Raw genomic sequence first — 12,695 nt, 5'->3', positions numbered from 1 at the left:
TGTTGCCACCTCCTGGTGACTGTTGCCTTTGCACCCTGCTGGCTGCAATGCACCTCTTCTTTTGGCCCTGTATAACAAAGATCAAAATTTCCAACTGTTACTCCCTAGGCTAGGTCTCAACCTCCTTTACACCAGCCTACCAACTGTGAAGAAGCTTTTAATTAGCCTCAGTTTACCTGCAGACCGCAAATTCCTACCGTACAGCAGGTCCTTGCGAGGCTAAGGGCCAGATACACCTTCCTCTACTGGCTCCTTGGAGCACACGTGATCATTTGCTCTAGTAAGCAGGTGCCTGGCTTCTCAGAGCCGCAGGAACCACAGGAAATAGTCCCAGAACAAGCGTATCACTCACAGAATAAGATTTGTGCTGCTGAGCTGAGCAGCTGGGACATGACCTCCACCGCCCACCCCACACCTGCCGCACCCCCACACCCCCTCACGCTGTGTGTGCCCAGACCACAGCTACACTGGATCCGGGAACCAGACCAGTGTCAGAGGAGCCGTGGTGCTGCTCTGAGATGGTACGGCAGACCGGTGTGCCCCTCTCGAGTGCAGTTTGCAGATCGCCTGGGACAAGACTTTCCTTTGATCCCAGGAACCAGAGCTTGGCTGAGGGCAGAGCCCTACAGATGGTTCTGCTAATCTACTGAGGCATGGAAAGATCCCCAGAAATGAATGTCTAAAAGATGGTTAAGGAGTCCGTCTCATGGTCTGTGGGTTTGCTGGACTCTGCCAGTTAGTTCTGATTTGGGGTCTCTCGTAAGAGTAAGAGAGAGCTCATCAGTCAGCCACCCACAGAGCTGATTCTCACATCCCCAGAAGCCCTCTGTGGGTGAGCATCCCCAGGAACCGCCACGGGCCTTACTGTATAGTATCGCTGTGAATGGAAGCACTGAAAGACTGTCCCGTCAGCAACCATCTCGGATACCCAGGCCAGACATAAGCATCTCAGTTCCCTGGCAAGAAAGGCCTCAGAAGGCCAGAGTCACTTGCCTTGCATCAGCAACCAGTTGGGCGAGTCCCTAAGGCACAGGACGGGGTAGGAATGCGCCTCCATCTTGGGATGCACTTGCAGGACCGTGGGTGAAGGGACAGCGTATGCAGTGAGTGGAGCGCAGCATGAATCACTTCCCACCTCTCCCCTAAATCGCCGTCTCCTCTCCAGGACTAATGCCAAGCTTGCAGCAGAATTGCTGTGTACTGTGTCCTGCATCCAGGGCCGCAGCATCATGGAAAACTTGAAAGGCAAGAAGCAGCTACGGCTAGCAGCATCCAAGGCTTTTGTAGAGAGTGCCAGGTACGCAACGGGAGGTGGGGGTGGGAGGGCTGACCTGGCTGAGTGTAAGAGGAAACTGGCGTTGAGCCACAGTGATGCTGTGGGACATTACCAAGTCCCAAGGAAGGAACCAGGCGGTGCCAGTAAGCCTCGGCCTACATCCTGTCATGCAGATGAGCTCACAGACACCAGGACATCCATGGGAAGTACCGGGAGAAGCCCAATAAAGCTGTGAGCTGAGTGGGTACCAAGGAGGTCCTAAGTAGCAGGGGGCAGGTGGACACAGCAAAGGCCAGGCCAGAAGAACCCATCATTGCCCTGGGATGTGGGCAGCACCTGGCCCAAACAATTTGCTAAGGAGGAAGTATGCCAGGCTTGCCCTTTCCTTGGTGCCTGTCATAGAGTGCCAAAGCTGTGTCACCCTGATTCCACTACTTTCCTACAAAGTACAGAAACTTCTGGGATTGGATGTTTCAGGGGAAAGGTGTGGCTGTGGCTGTGGCTGAGAACCTGAGCAGTCAACATCACTGTGGATGAGGCATGTCATTGCAGGTTTGGGGGCCTGGCAAACAACAGTTTCCAAGTGATGATGGCTGCCCGGCACTACTGGAACACATGGGTCCCACTTCTGTTCTCACCAAACAACAGGAAGACGGCCAAGGGATCCCTCCAGCGAATCATCACCATCATCAACAAGACAGAGGGCAAGACGCAGGTACCATAGGGACACGGGCTAGTGTTCTAGGAAGCCTTACCCTCAGGCCTGGCCAGACGCGCTGAAAAGACAGCTTCATAGCATGGCTCCCACAGAGTATGGCTGCCTTGGGACATGGCTTGATTAGGACATGGTCTGTGTGGGACACAACTCTCACTGAACACAGCCCCCATGGGACATTGCTCCCATGGGACTTGGTCCTCCACAAGACAGCGGGCCACACTGGGCATGACCTCTACCAGACACCTCCCACACAACTTCTCCTGCTGGATAACAACACTCTCCCAGAGAGGCAGGAGGTTCCTGGCCAACCCAAGTGGCGACCTCTGACCTTCCTTCCCCCTGGTCCAGACTTCTCTCAAATCCCCTCTTCTTTTTAAACCATTTTTAAAGACATGCTTTCCCCTATTTTCAGTTTTGTTTACGTCTTTCCCTCTTCTGGTTCAGAGTTTATTCTTTTTCTGTTATCTGGAGAATTGAAGGTGGAGTATTGATTTGAGGGTTGATTGTTGTACTGATGAGGGTAGTCACAGCTGTTAGGTTGCCTCCAAGCATTGCTTACACTCTGTCCCATAAGTTTCTTCCTAAATTTTTTATTCCATTGATTTAACATGTCTCACATCATTGAAAATAACTAGATTGTGTTAGGGGACTAGTCTGTGTGCTGGATGTGTGTATATAAAGTGGGCTGTGTAGTATCTGGGACATGTGATGCATGTGTGTGTTGTGCTTTGATGGAATACGTGGATAATGCATGTTGTATGGTATGTGATGTCTGTCACACGGAGTTTGGATTGTAGGTGGAGTGTGTGTGGTATAGGGTTTGGTGTATATGTATAATGTGGCATATGTTGGTTACAGTACAGTGTGTGTGTGTTCAATGTCTGGTGTTCTTACAATCTGGTATGTGTTGTGTGGTATGATATGTGTGTGGTTCTATGTTATGCTATGGTATATACGGGAATGCTGTACGTCGTACGGCGTTGTGTGCACTCTGTGGTGTATTTTGTATGGTACGAGAGTGTGTGGCACAGTGTTGTGCGCTATGGCATCATATGTGTATGGCGCAGGAGGTTCCGGTGTGCGTAGAATGTTGTGGTACGGTCTCTGTGTGCTGTGGGGCGTGTATGATACGGCACACGGTGTGGTATGCATGTGTGGTGCTGTGTGCATGTGGCACGTACGGCTTATGTGCTTAACTCTTTGTGACTTGACAGTTCTGATTTTTTAGTTTTGGCTATTTGTTTGGTTTTGGTTTGGGTTTTGGTTTTGGTTTTGACTGACACTAATGAGGACCAAGATGCAGGAACAAATAGTCCCCTCTAAGAAGTGCCGTTTGTTTGTTTCACTTAAGGGGATAGAGAAAACCCTGCTCCTACACCAGTGGCCAACATCCGACTTCCAGGGCGGAGGGATAGCACTTGAAGGTCAGTTCCTCCCACGCTGGTAGCTGAGGGGCCAATAGGAAAGGGAAGGCTCTGGAAGTTTGAGCATTCCGTGTTTTACACAAGGCGCTTCGATCGTGACTGTGCCCATGAGTACATCTGCTTGTTACTTGATGTCTTGCCTTAAGAGCCTATGGAAGCCTATAAAGCAGAGAACCCTCAGTCCAGCCCTTAACCCTACGAAAGTGGAGAGCCTTCCCATATGACCTTAAGACAGAGGAGTCTTAAGTCTTCCTCTTAAGCATATTTTCTACTATAAACAATTTTGGAGATACACTCTGTGGCAAAACAAAGAAAAGGGAACACCACTCTGACCTCAGAACAACAGAATGACATCCAGTACCATTCAAGTCTTCAAAAAGAATACATTTTCTTCTCAGGACAAGATTCCCTGTCAATCAAGAGCCCTGTGTGTATTATTTGGCAGCTTTTCAGCACTATGGAATAGAATAGTGGGCCCTGCCTTGAGCATGTTAGTCTATTCATAGGCAAAACTGATTTAAAATTAAGAACAAAAGCGAGGCCGTATGTAAGTGAACAGTGTAATGAACCCCTAGAGTTTAGGATATTGGCAAACATTGCAAGAAAAACAACACAGAAAACAGTCTGAGAGGCAGGACTAGCTCATACTGCAAGGGGACATGATGCTAGTTGAGTTAGTTTGCTAAATATGATGCCAGACAGAAGCTACAAGCCAAACTGCCATCATCCTTAGAAGCCATCATTAGATAGGTCAGGAATCCCATGACTAAATTTTCCCATTTTTGGTGCTGGAGGGATAGCTCAGCCGTCAAGAGTACTTAATGTTTTTCCAGAGGAGCCAGGTTTGATCCCCAGTACCCACACAATGGTTTACAACCACCTGTAACTACAATTCCAGGTGATCTGATCCATTGTCATAGTCATACATGTAGTACACAGACACACATGTAAGAAAAAAAACTTATACACATAAAATAAAATAAAGAATGAAACAAAATAAAAAAACCTCCCATTCTGAATCAGATGTAGTATCACACACCTTCAATCCCAGCACTCAGGGAGTGGAAGCAAGCAGGTCCCTGTGAGTTAGAGGCCAGCCTGGCCTGCATAGTGAGTTCCAGGACAGCCAGAGCTACACAGTTAAACTCTCTATCAATCACACAAACAACAATGACAAAATCACCTTCCATTCCAGATGAAAAGCATCCGAAGGTAAAATCAGGCAAGCAGATATTCTGTAGGAGGAGGCACACTTTCAAACAGGCAACAACAAATACACAACTGAAAGTCAGAAAATTAAGGAATAACAATGCCAGAGATCCTCATATCCAACGTGGCAGCTATAGGAATTTCTCACATCAAATGTGGTCAAAGAACCATCAACTACTAGAGCTAGTCAGATGGGGACAGCCCTCTGGCTCAGGGCTCAGCTCTCCCAACCCTTGCTCCCTCTCCCCAGCATGCACCTCAGGCCTGGACCTGAGCTTCTACATGTTAAGGACAGTACTGAAAGGGAGTCCACTATCTCTGCTGCAGAATGACAGGGAGGTTTGACAAGCAGGGTCTCTGCCTCAAGTCTCTCACCCAGTATGTACCTATACACGCCAATGCACCAACAAGGAACCAAGAAAAGAGTGGAGGCTGGGCTCCACAGGATTAAGAATGAGTGTGCATATAGCATCCCTCCCATTCCAGTACAGCTGGCAGATTCAGAGAACAAACTCAAATAAAGGAACCATGAGGTCCTGAAGTATCCAAGGGATACTTTTCAAGCCCATCTTGGATTAGAAGAGTCTGAGAGCAAAGCCACCACCCTGAGCAGTGAGTGGTGTCATCTCTCAGCGAGCATGTGCCAACAGCCATAGGCATGTTCAACCCTTGACTCAGCATCCCTATGCCAGAACATTCAGCGTGAGAACCACTGCAAAAGGAAAAGAGGCGCCCCCCCCCCACCAACCACTGCCGGCAAGACTCACCTTCATGCTCAGTGCCAGGATTGGCCCTGGAGATGTGTGACAAGTCTGGCAGCAAGGACTGCAGCCTTCCCTGAATGTTACGGCATGGGCAGAGGGAAGAATGGATTTCTATTTTCTCATGGTTGTGTTGCTTATTTTTAAATTAAAAGAAAAGTGACAGGCTTTCTAAGAAGGGAGAAGTTATGGGGGGTTGAGGACTCAGAAACTCTGGCACCCTGACCCTCTCAGACTATGCACTGGGCGACCAAGAGACTCCATGAGAGTTAGAGAGAGGTCCTCAAAGCCAGTACAGAGTGGTGGAGACCAGAAGGGGCACTTGGAGTTGATTCTCTCAGGCAGAGGGGTGCCTAAGCATGGTGAGCTACAGGCAGGAGCCACACTGATCTACCACCAGCCTGCAGGGCAGCTTCTAGCCTTCTGATACTTGTGTATGAATGGAAGACTGTGACATGGGTTGTGAGGAAATAAGGGGTGTGGAGTAAGAAGTCAGGGGGCACCAAGGCAATTGGCAAGGAGCTGGCTGACGTGAGGCCCTTGAGACCCCACCTCTTCTTTACCCCAGGGTCTGAGGAAGACCTCACACTCCGTGCTGCACTCTATAGCCTGCTCTTCCACATCCATGCCGACAATAATGACTGGGAGATGGGCCTTAAGGTGCTGGATGAGGCCGTGCAAGTGCTGCCAAGGACAGCCCACCGCCTGTGAGTGCCCTCTTAACCTCCCGGGATGCTCTCTGCGCTGCCTCATCTGGGCTTCCCCGCCACCCCTTTCCACTGAAGGACTTCACCTCCCCAATAAGAACCAGATATATAGCCCAAAGCCCCAGCAAGGTCCCTATCTGGTCCCATCCCTGCCGACAGGAATGCAGACAGTGGTAGTTCCGTCTGCCATGTGTAAGCTTAGTGCCTCACCGTCCCGGTGTTGACCCATCCTTTCTTATTCTCCAGCTTGATTTTCAAACACATGGTTATGGTGAAGGCCAAACTTGGCCAGAACTTTACCATGGAAATTCAGAAGTTCAAGGATGAGAGCGAAGACTACTTGGCAAGCATGTGGTACCGTATGGCTCAGAACTCAAATAACATCAATGGAGAGTTCACCTGCTATCAAAATGCCATCCAGGCACTGCAGGTCTGTGCAGCGTCCATGCTGGTGATGGTGGGTGGATCTATCTCTCGGTTATGGAGATAATCATATGGAAAGCTTAAGAAGTGGGGTCTTGCTGGGTCAGCTCAGAGGAAGCCATTATGTAGTAAGCCCTGGTTGAGGCTGGAGACTCTCTCCTGCTGATTCATCCTTTAGTCACCATCTTGGAAAGAAGAGTGTGGGGAGAGCCCCAAGGTAAATGTCTGGGCTCTCTAAGAGCCTGGGGATGCTGAGCAAGCAGGGCCAGGGCAGGCAGGTCTTGTTGTCCACACTACCAAAAGTCCAACCCAGACACTCAAGTGGTACACTTGAATGGGAGGGGCTCTGGTTTCAGACTTGATGACAGTGGTTCTCATAAGCAAGGACCACAAGGGGATACCTGAGGTCATGACTGTGGGACCAGTGGTGTCCTGGGCCTCTGAACTGAGAGGTCTGAAGTATGAGGAGACATCTCAGAAGGCTAGACTATTTCACAGACCCTAAGCATATCCCTGCTGTGAGGTCATAGCTGCTGCAAGGACCAGGGCAGCTCCCAGCAAGGGAGCAAGGCCCATCTCAGGGCACAGGCTGTGGCTTCAGGGACCTAACACTAGTGCAGGTGGCTACAGAGCCCCTCATTTTGCTCTTGTAGACCAAGTAACTGGTCGTTCGTAAGTTTTCTTGCTTGGGTTTTAGGGTCAGGCAATAAGTAGACATCTCACTGAGGAAGCTGGATGGGCAGCCCCCTGAGAAGGGGAAGCCACCAGGTTGTGCTAGAGGAAGAGCAGAGAACTTCAACACATTCAGCTAGACATAGAAATTATGTCTTTCTTGAATGACCTCAAGGCTTGTCCTTGATTTTGGTCATTTACTAATTACTTACATGTGCTCATGTATATGAGATGTATGTGGCGTGTAAATATGTGTGTGTGTTCTTGTGTACGATATGAACATGCACATGCTTCGGCATGCCTGTGGAGATCAGCGGAGCCTCATGTGCTAGTCCTCACCATGTGCCTTGCTTGATTCTGGGCATTCTCCTGTCTTGGCCGCCCATCTTGCTGTAGGCATGCTGATGCACACTATCGCATCCAGGTTTTATGTGGGTTCTGGGGTCTCAAACTCTGATCTTCACATCTGCACAATAATCAGTTTATTCACTGAGCCATCTACCCAGCTCCTTGAATTAACTCTTCCCTCCTTCCTTCCTTCCTTCCTTCCTTCCTTCCTTCCTTCCTTCCTTCCTTCCTTCCTTCCTTCCTTTCTTTCTTTGGCATAATGCAATGTCATCAGAACAATCTGTTTTAAGAATATTCCATCATCCTGCCCAACTAACTCTGTTAGCACTCACTCTTCTCCCCAAGCCTTCCTGGGTCAGGGATCACTGACCCAGTGTGCTGTGCTGACCTTTCATAGAATGGAATTATGATTCTAAGAGGCTGTCACATCTAGCCTCTTTCACTAAACATGATCTGTTGCAGTCACATTGCATTATGTGGCTGTCTTGAATTCTTTCTTGTAACTAAGCAACACTCCATTGGCACACATACACCTAGCTTTTTAGTTGTTTGTTGGGCTCTTATGTTGTTTCTCATATCATTTGGCTCCTGTGAGTGGGTGTTTGTGAACTTGTGTGCACAGTTTTTTATGGACCTATGATAAAAAAAAACCTGTGGTTCCCTTGAGAATGTACCTAGGAGCTGAATTGATGGGTCACACAGTGGCTCTGTGTTTAGCTAAAGAAGAGCCACCAGGTTGTGACCTCTTGGACTACATTTTTTCTTAGTATTGCTTACAGCACAAAGTTTTTAATTATGAGGAGGTCAATTTCTATTTCATCTTTTGTCACTTATGTTTATGATATTATATCAGAGGGACCATTTTGAGGCAAACTCAGGACGATACATCCTTTGTTCTCTCCTGAGGATTGTGACTGCAGACCTTCTATCCAGGCGGCCTGTCCATTTTGAGTTAGTTTGTGTATAGAAGGCAGATCCGGCCTCATTCTTTAGATGGAGACTCTCCTCTAAGCCTTGTACCTTTTGATGAGATGATTTTCCTTTCCCTTCTTAGCTCCTCTTGAGGTATACACATTTCTTCATGCTTGCACAGCTTTTATCTAAGTTACGGTGTCCATGGCTCTTTGTGGACTCTCTCTTATCTCCATGGGATGCCTCCTCCCTTCTCCACTGGGATTCAGTTTCTACTGGGCTACCTTAGGCCCTGCACCCTACCTGGGTTCAAGCCCTAACAGGGATGCCACCCCCATCTCCTGTGACACTTTCTTCTCCCAGAGGCTTTTCTTCTCCTCCATCATGAGGCCTGTTCCTGCTGCCAACAACATCCTTGTCTAGATTGGTATGTCCTGCCTGACCTGCAGCAGTTGTTTGTGTTTGTTTGTTTGTTTGTTTGTTTGTTTTTCCTTTGAGCCCCATGCAAGGCTGAGCATGGAGTAGCCTCATACAGATGCTCATTTCCCAGTTAATGAGAGGGTACAGGCAAGCACTCGGAAAAGCCACAGAGTCAGGAACAGAGGTGAGAGGACCGTGACTCCAGGTCCTGAAAAGTGTGGGGGTGATGCCTTGAAAATGGGCCAAGGACGAGGCCTGGAAAGGAAGGAAGTGTGCAGCAGGTCAGCATACTAAAGCTTTGGGCTTGCCCGAGCCTTTCATTTTCAAGGCTGGCCCGCATTTTTCAATGATCACAGGCCAAGTGTGTGCCATGCCACATCTTTGGCTGTAGTTTCTCTGACACCTCCTCCCGCAGGCCCACACTGAGCCATGGAAGCTGTTGCTAGTTTAGACAAAAGTTGTGCATGCCTGGAGAGGGAGGTAGAGGCCCTCAGTAGAGGGATTAACCCCAGAACCACCCCTTCAAGGCTTCAGATTGGCCAGACTGCTTTGCTAGCAGCCCTGCTCAGGATTCCCTTTTGTAATGGAGTCTTGAGTGGTTGTCAGTAAATACAAGGGCCAGTGGGACAGGTAGGATGCACTTGCAAAAGGTTCAGAAGACCAGAGAGGACTTTACCAAACTCTTGTTTTCCTATCACACTTCTGTCTACAGCTGGGAGCCCGTCAGGGAGTCTTGGTGGCAACATGAATCATCAAGTCTTTTGCTGCCATCGGTGGATTCCCCTTGCCAATCCAGGGCACACTGACCTGATTAGTGTCATACCTTAATGGTGCTTTTCTGTCTCGTCCCAAAGAAACCAGAGAACAACTGGCAGAAGGTAGACTACATCGTGGAGTTCAGTGAGTGGCTGTATTATAAGCACTACCCCCTGGAAGACGTGGTCATCCACCTCGATTGGGCAATCGGCATTCTGCTCTCCATGAAGCCCACAGAAGACTCCCCTGAGCCAGATACCAAGAAGGAAGGTGAGGGCGACCATGCCAGTTTCTCCTGACATGCTCTACTGTAGGCCCTATAGAGGCCCAAGACAGTAGGACATAGTGGGACTGTTGCTGGGCCACAATGTCCTCCGATGCAGATGTGCATTCAATCTTGGCTTTCAGCAGTTAAGCGCTGGGGAAGGGAGAGGGTGGAAAATGCCAGTACTTGTGTGCATACTTGATAGCTACAATCCTGCCCCCTCAGCATTTAACCCATACAACTGATCATAGCACGATAACCCAGCTAGGAAGAAAACAGAGCAGGTCAGCCTATAGCCTATCTGGTATAGAGGTTTCAGGACGCCAGCGGGGCACCCCCGTGAATACAAAGCCCAAGGCCAGCAGCCATTTGCATCCCAGAAAAATGGCTTTCCTTGACTCCCAGACTCTGAGAGAGAAGTCTGGGACACAGGAAGGTTGCCAGGAAGGTAGTCCTGTTGGAGAAACTCCAGGCTCGGGTAGGCAGAAGCACACCACTTAGGTATCTGTTGGACAGGTGGCTGGGGAGTGTTATAACAGGCCAGGAGGGGGAAAATTCCTGGGGTTGCAGGAGCCTTAATCCTGCTCATGGCCACAGACTCACTCCCACCATGCCATGCAGGACAGGCCTCCCCTGACCAGTCTCTAACAGGGAATAGAATGTTCTCAAATCTGGAGACAGTCTCCTTGGACCAGTTTCGAAGTGTGAGGCAGTTAGAGGCCCTGGCCCGTGTGCACATACTGCGGGCCTTGATGTCGTCCCCAAGCTGCTCTTCCTATGAAGATGACTGCTTCATGGCCTACAGCTTCCTCAGGCAGATCTGGCAGGTGAGAGAAGGCTGAAGATACAGTGCTAAACCAACCCCATCCTCCAACCCCTGGGAGCAGACTCTAAAGGGATTGTTGCTGCTGTCTCCATTGGGAAATTATAATAGCATTTTTATTTGCAAAGAAGTCAGAGCCTTCCCAGGTGCTCTGTAAAGGCCTTTGAGAAGCATGTAGACATCTCTCTCTGCACTATTCACCTTTTTCTCTGTGCTGAAAGACCCGTCAACATCTCTCTAGGCCCTGCCACACTCGTGTTATCGAGGATCTTTGAAGAGGGTGCTTCCCAAACCCACCTTATCTCTGCTGTCTCTCCACCACAAAAACCTGTAGGTCTGTATCACTGACCAGGCCATTTGCTCTGTGCAGTGGAGGCTCCCAGGTTTGACCTTGTCTGAGCAGCACTCCCAGATCTAAGAGTTATCTCCAACTAAGTACAGAAAGGTGGGACCCAGACTATTTTTAATGCTCCCAATTGGTATTTTCTTTCCTCCCCCTGCCCCCAACCCCAGATTTCCTTGACAGAAGGAGGAAAACTAATTCCAGAAAAAACTTTACAATCAGTTAGTTCACAATTGTTATTGCCAAAAAAGGAGAAGGAAAAGGGGAAAGAGAAGGAGAAGGAGAAGGAAAAGGTGAAAGAGAAGGAGAAAGAAAAGGCAAAAGAGAAGGAAAAGGTGAAAGAGAAGGAGAAGGAAAAGGCAAAAGAGAAGGAGAAGGAAAAGGAGAAGGAGAAAGTCAAAGACACGAAACCGGTGAGTGACCTACATGGTGTGTCTCTCGCCTGAGACAGGAGGTAGAGCCTGAACCCCAACCCCAGCACATTCACACTGTGGGTCTTATGATCTCCCCATGTGTCCCTACCACTGGGCCACAGCCTCCAAACTGTGCTAGAGGTTGGCAGCCTGTCCTCTCCACCTCCATGCTGGGCCACAGAGGCATCCGTCTCAGGACTCCACGTTTTATAGTAAACCTTGCTTTCTCTCATTCACAGATTTCAACCCCAGCTTCCATCAAGGCACCTGATGATGTCCCCACCAGCATAGAAGAATGGGCCTCCTACTCCTGCCCTGAGGATCTGCTCTCTGTGTTCAAGACATACAGAAGTGACTTAACCATCAACTCCACAAGTTTCCAGAAGCCGGTGAGTGGATCTTCCACCACAGGGCCAGTAAGCCCAACCTCCTTCCCTTAAAATTACAGCTGGCATTTCGATTGCACATGTTGCCAAAGAGGGACCCATGAGACAGGAGTTTCACAGTGAGTGTCAAACCAGAGCAGCTTTCCACCTTCAGTACCCATAGCCACAAAGCGCCCTCTCATCCTCACCTCTTTGCTCCAAACAGCTGCCAACATCTACAAGAATCCCCCCTCCCACTGCATCCATACCCAAGTACCCATGCTTAGGCTTGGGACTGCTTCTGTCAGCTGTCATAGCCATGATGAACAAGTCTCCAAAAACCAGACAGCCATGACCACAAGAATCACAGGATCAGCAGGCCCCTGTATGCCTCACCCCACCCCAACTCTACCACCAAGGCCACACAGTCTCTAGCAAATCCAGTTCTTGTAGAGCCCTCCAAGATTATACGCTCAGGCCTATATCTTACGCAGCGCCTCACCCTGGTCACAAAGCATAGTCACTCTTGACATGGAGAAGTTCCATGTATTAGGACCCCATGGTTCTGCCTACCTTCTTCTGTCTGGTTGGGGTTTCTTAGGAGTGGAATTGTTTGGCATATTCCTCCTGGCCAATAGGTTGGTGGGGTTCACCCATGCTGTTTGGGGATAGCTATTTTAGACCCTTTCAAAGCTACAGTATCTGCTGCAGTGAACAGGCCTTGGTGTACATAGCAAACCCCTAAGATGGCCAGACAATGGTATCTTTATTGTAAAAATTCAACTGATCCTTAGAGAATAGCTTGTTTTAAGGAGGTGCACACTGAGGTATTTAAAGATCAAGGGATACTGGACTTCCTG

At 49.1% G+C, this 12,695-nt stretch overlaps 1 protein-coding gene across 1 annotated transcript in view; it reads left to right on the top strand.

The window, feature by feature from the left end:
* Cfap46 (cilia and flagella associated protein 46) overlaps positions 1-12,695 on the top strand; it is an 80,805-nt gene that overhangs the window by 32,810 nt on the left and 35,300 nt on the right. Inside the window, exons 23-31 of the mRNA XM_055608895.1 lie at positions 1,166-1,297; positions 1,829-1,991; positions 3,346-3,418; positions 5,957-6,095; positions 6,342-6,525; positions 9,725-9,896; positions 10,513-10,718; positions 11,228-11,470; positions 11,710-11,859. Coding sequence (XP_055464870.1) covers positions 1,166-1,297; positions 1,829-1,991; positions 3,346-3,418; positions 5,957-6,095; positions 6,342-6,525; positions 9,725-9,896; positions 10,513-10,718; positions 11,228-11,470; positions 11,710-11,859 — 1,462 coding nt within the window. The remainder of the gene's footprint in view (positions 1-1,165; positions 1,298-1,828; positions 1,992-3,345; positions 3,419-5,956; positions 6,096-6,341; positions 6,526-9,724; positions 9,897-10,512; positions 10,719-11,227; positions 11,471-11,709; positions 11,860-12,695) is intronic.

This window comes from Psammomys obesus, unplaced genomic scaffold (assembly GCF_907164565.1).
Source record: "Psammomys obesus unplaced genomic scaffold, mPsaObe1.curated_primary_1811, whole genome shotgun sequence".
In the NCBI taxonomy this organism is placed as follows: domain Eukaryota; kingdom Metazoa; phylum Chordata; class Mammalia; order Rodentia; family Muridae; genus Psammomys; species Psammomys obesus.
This window is presented reverse-complemented; position numbering and strand designations above follow the sequence as displayed.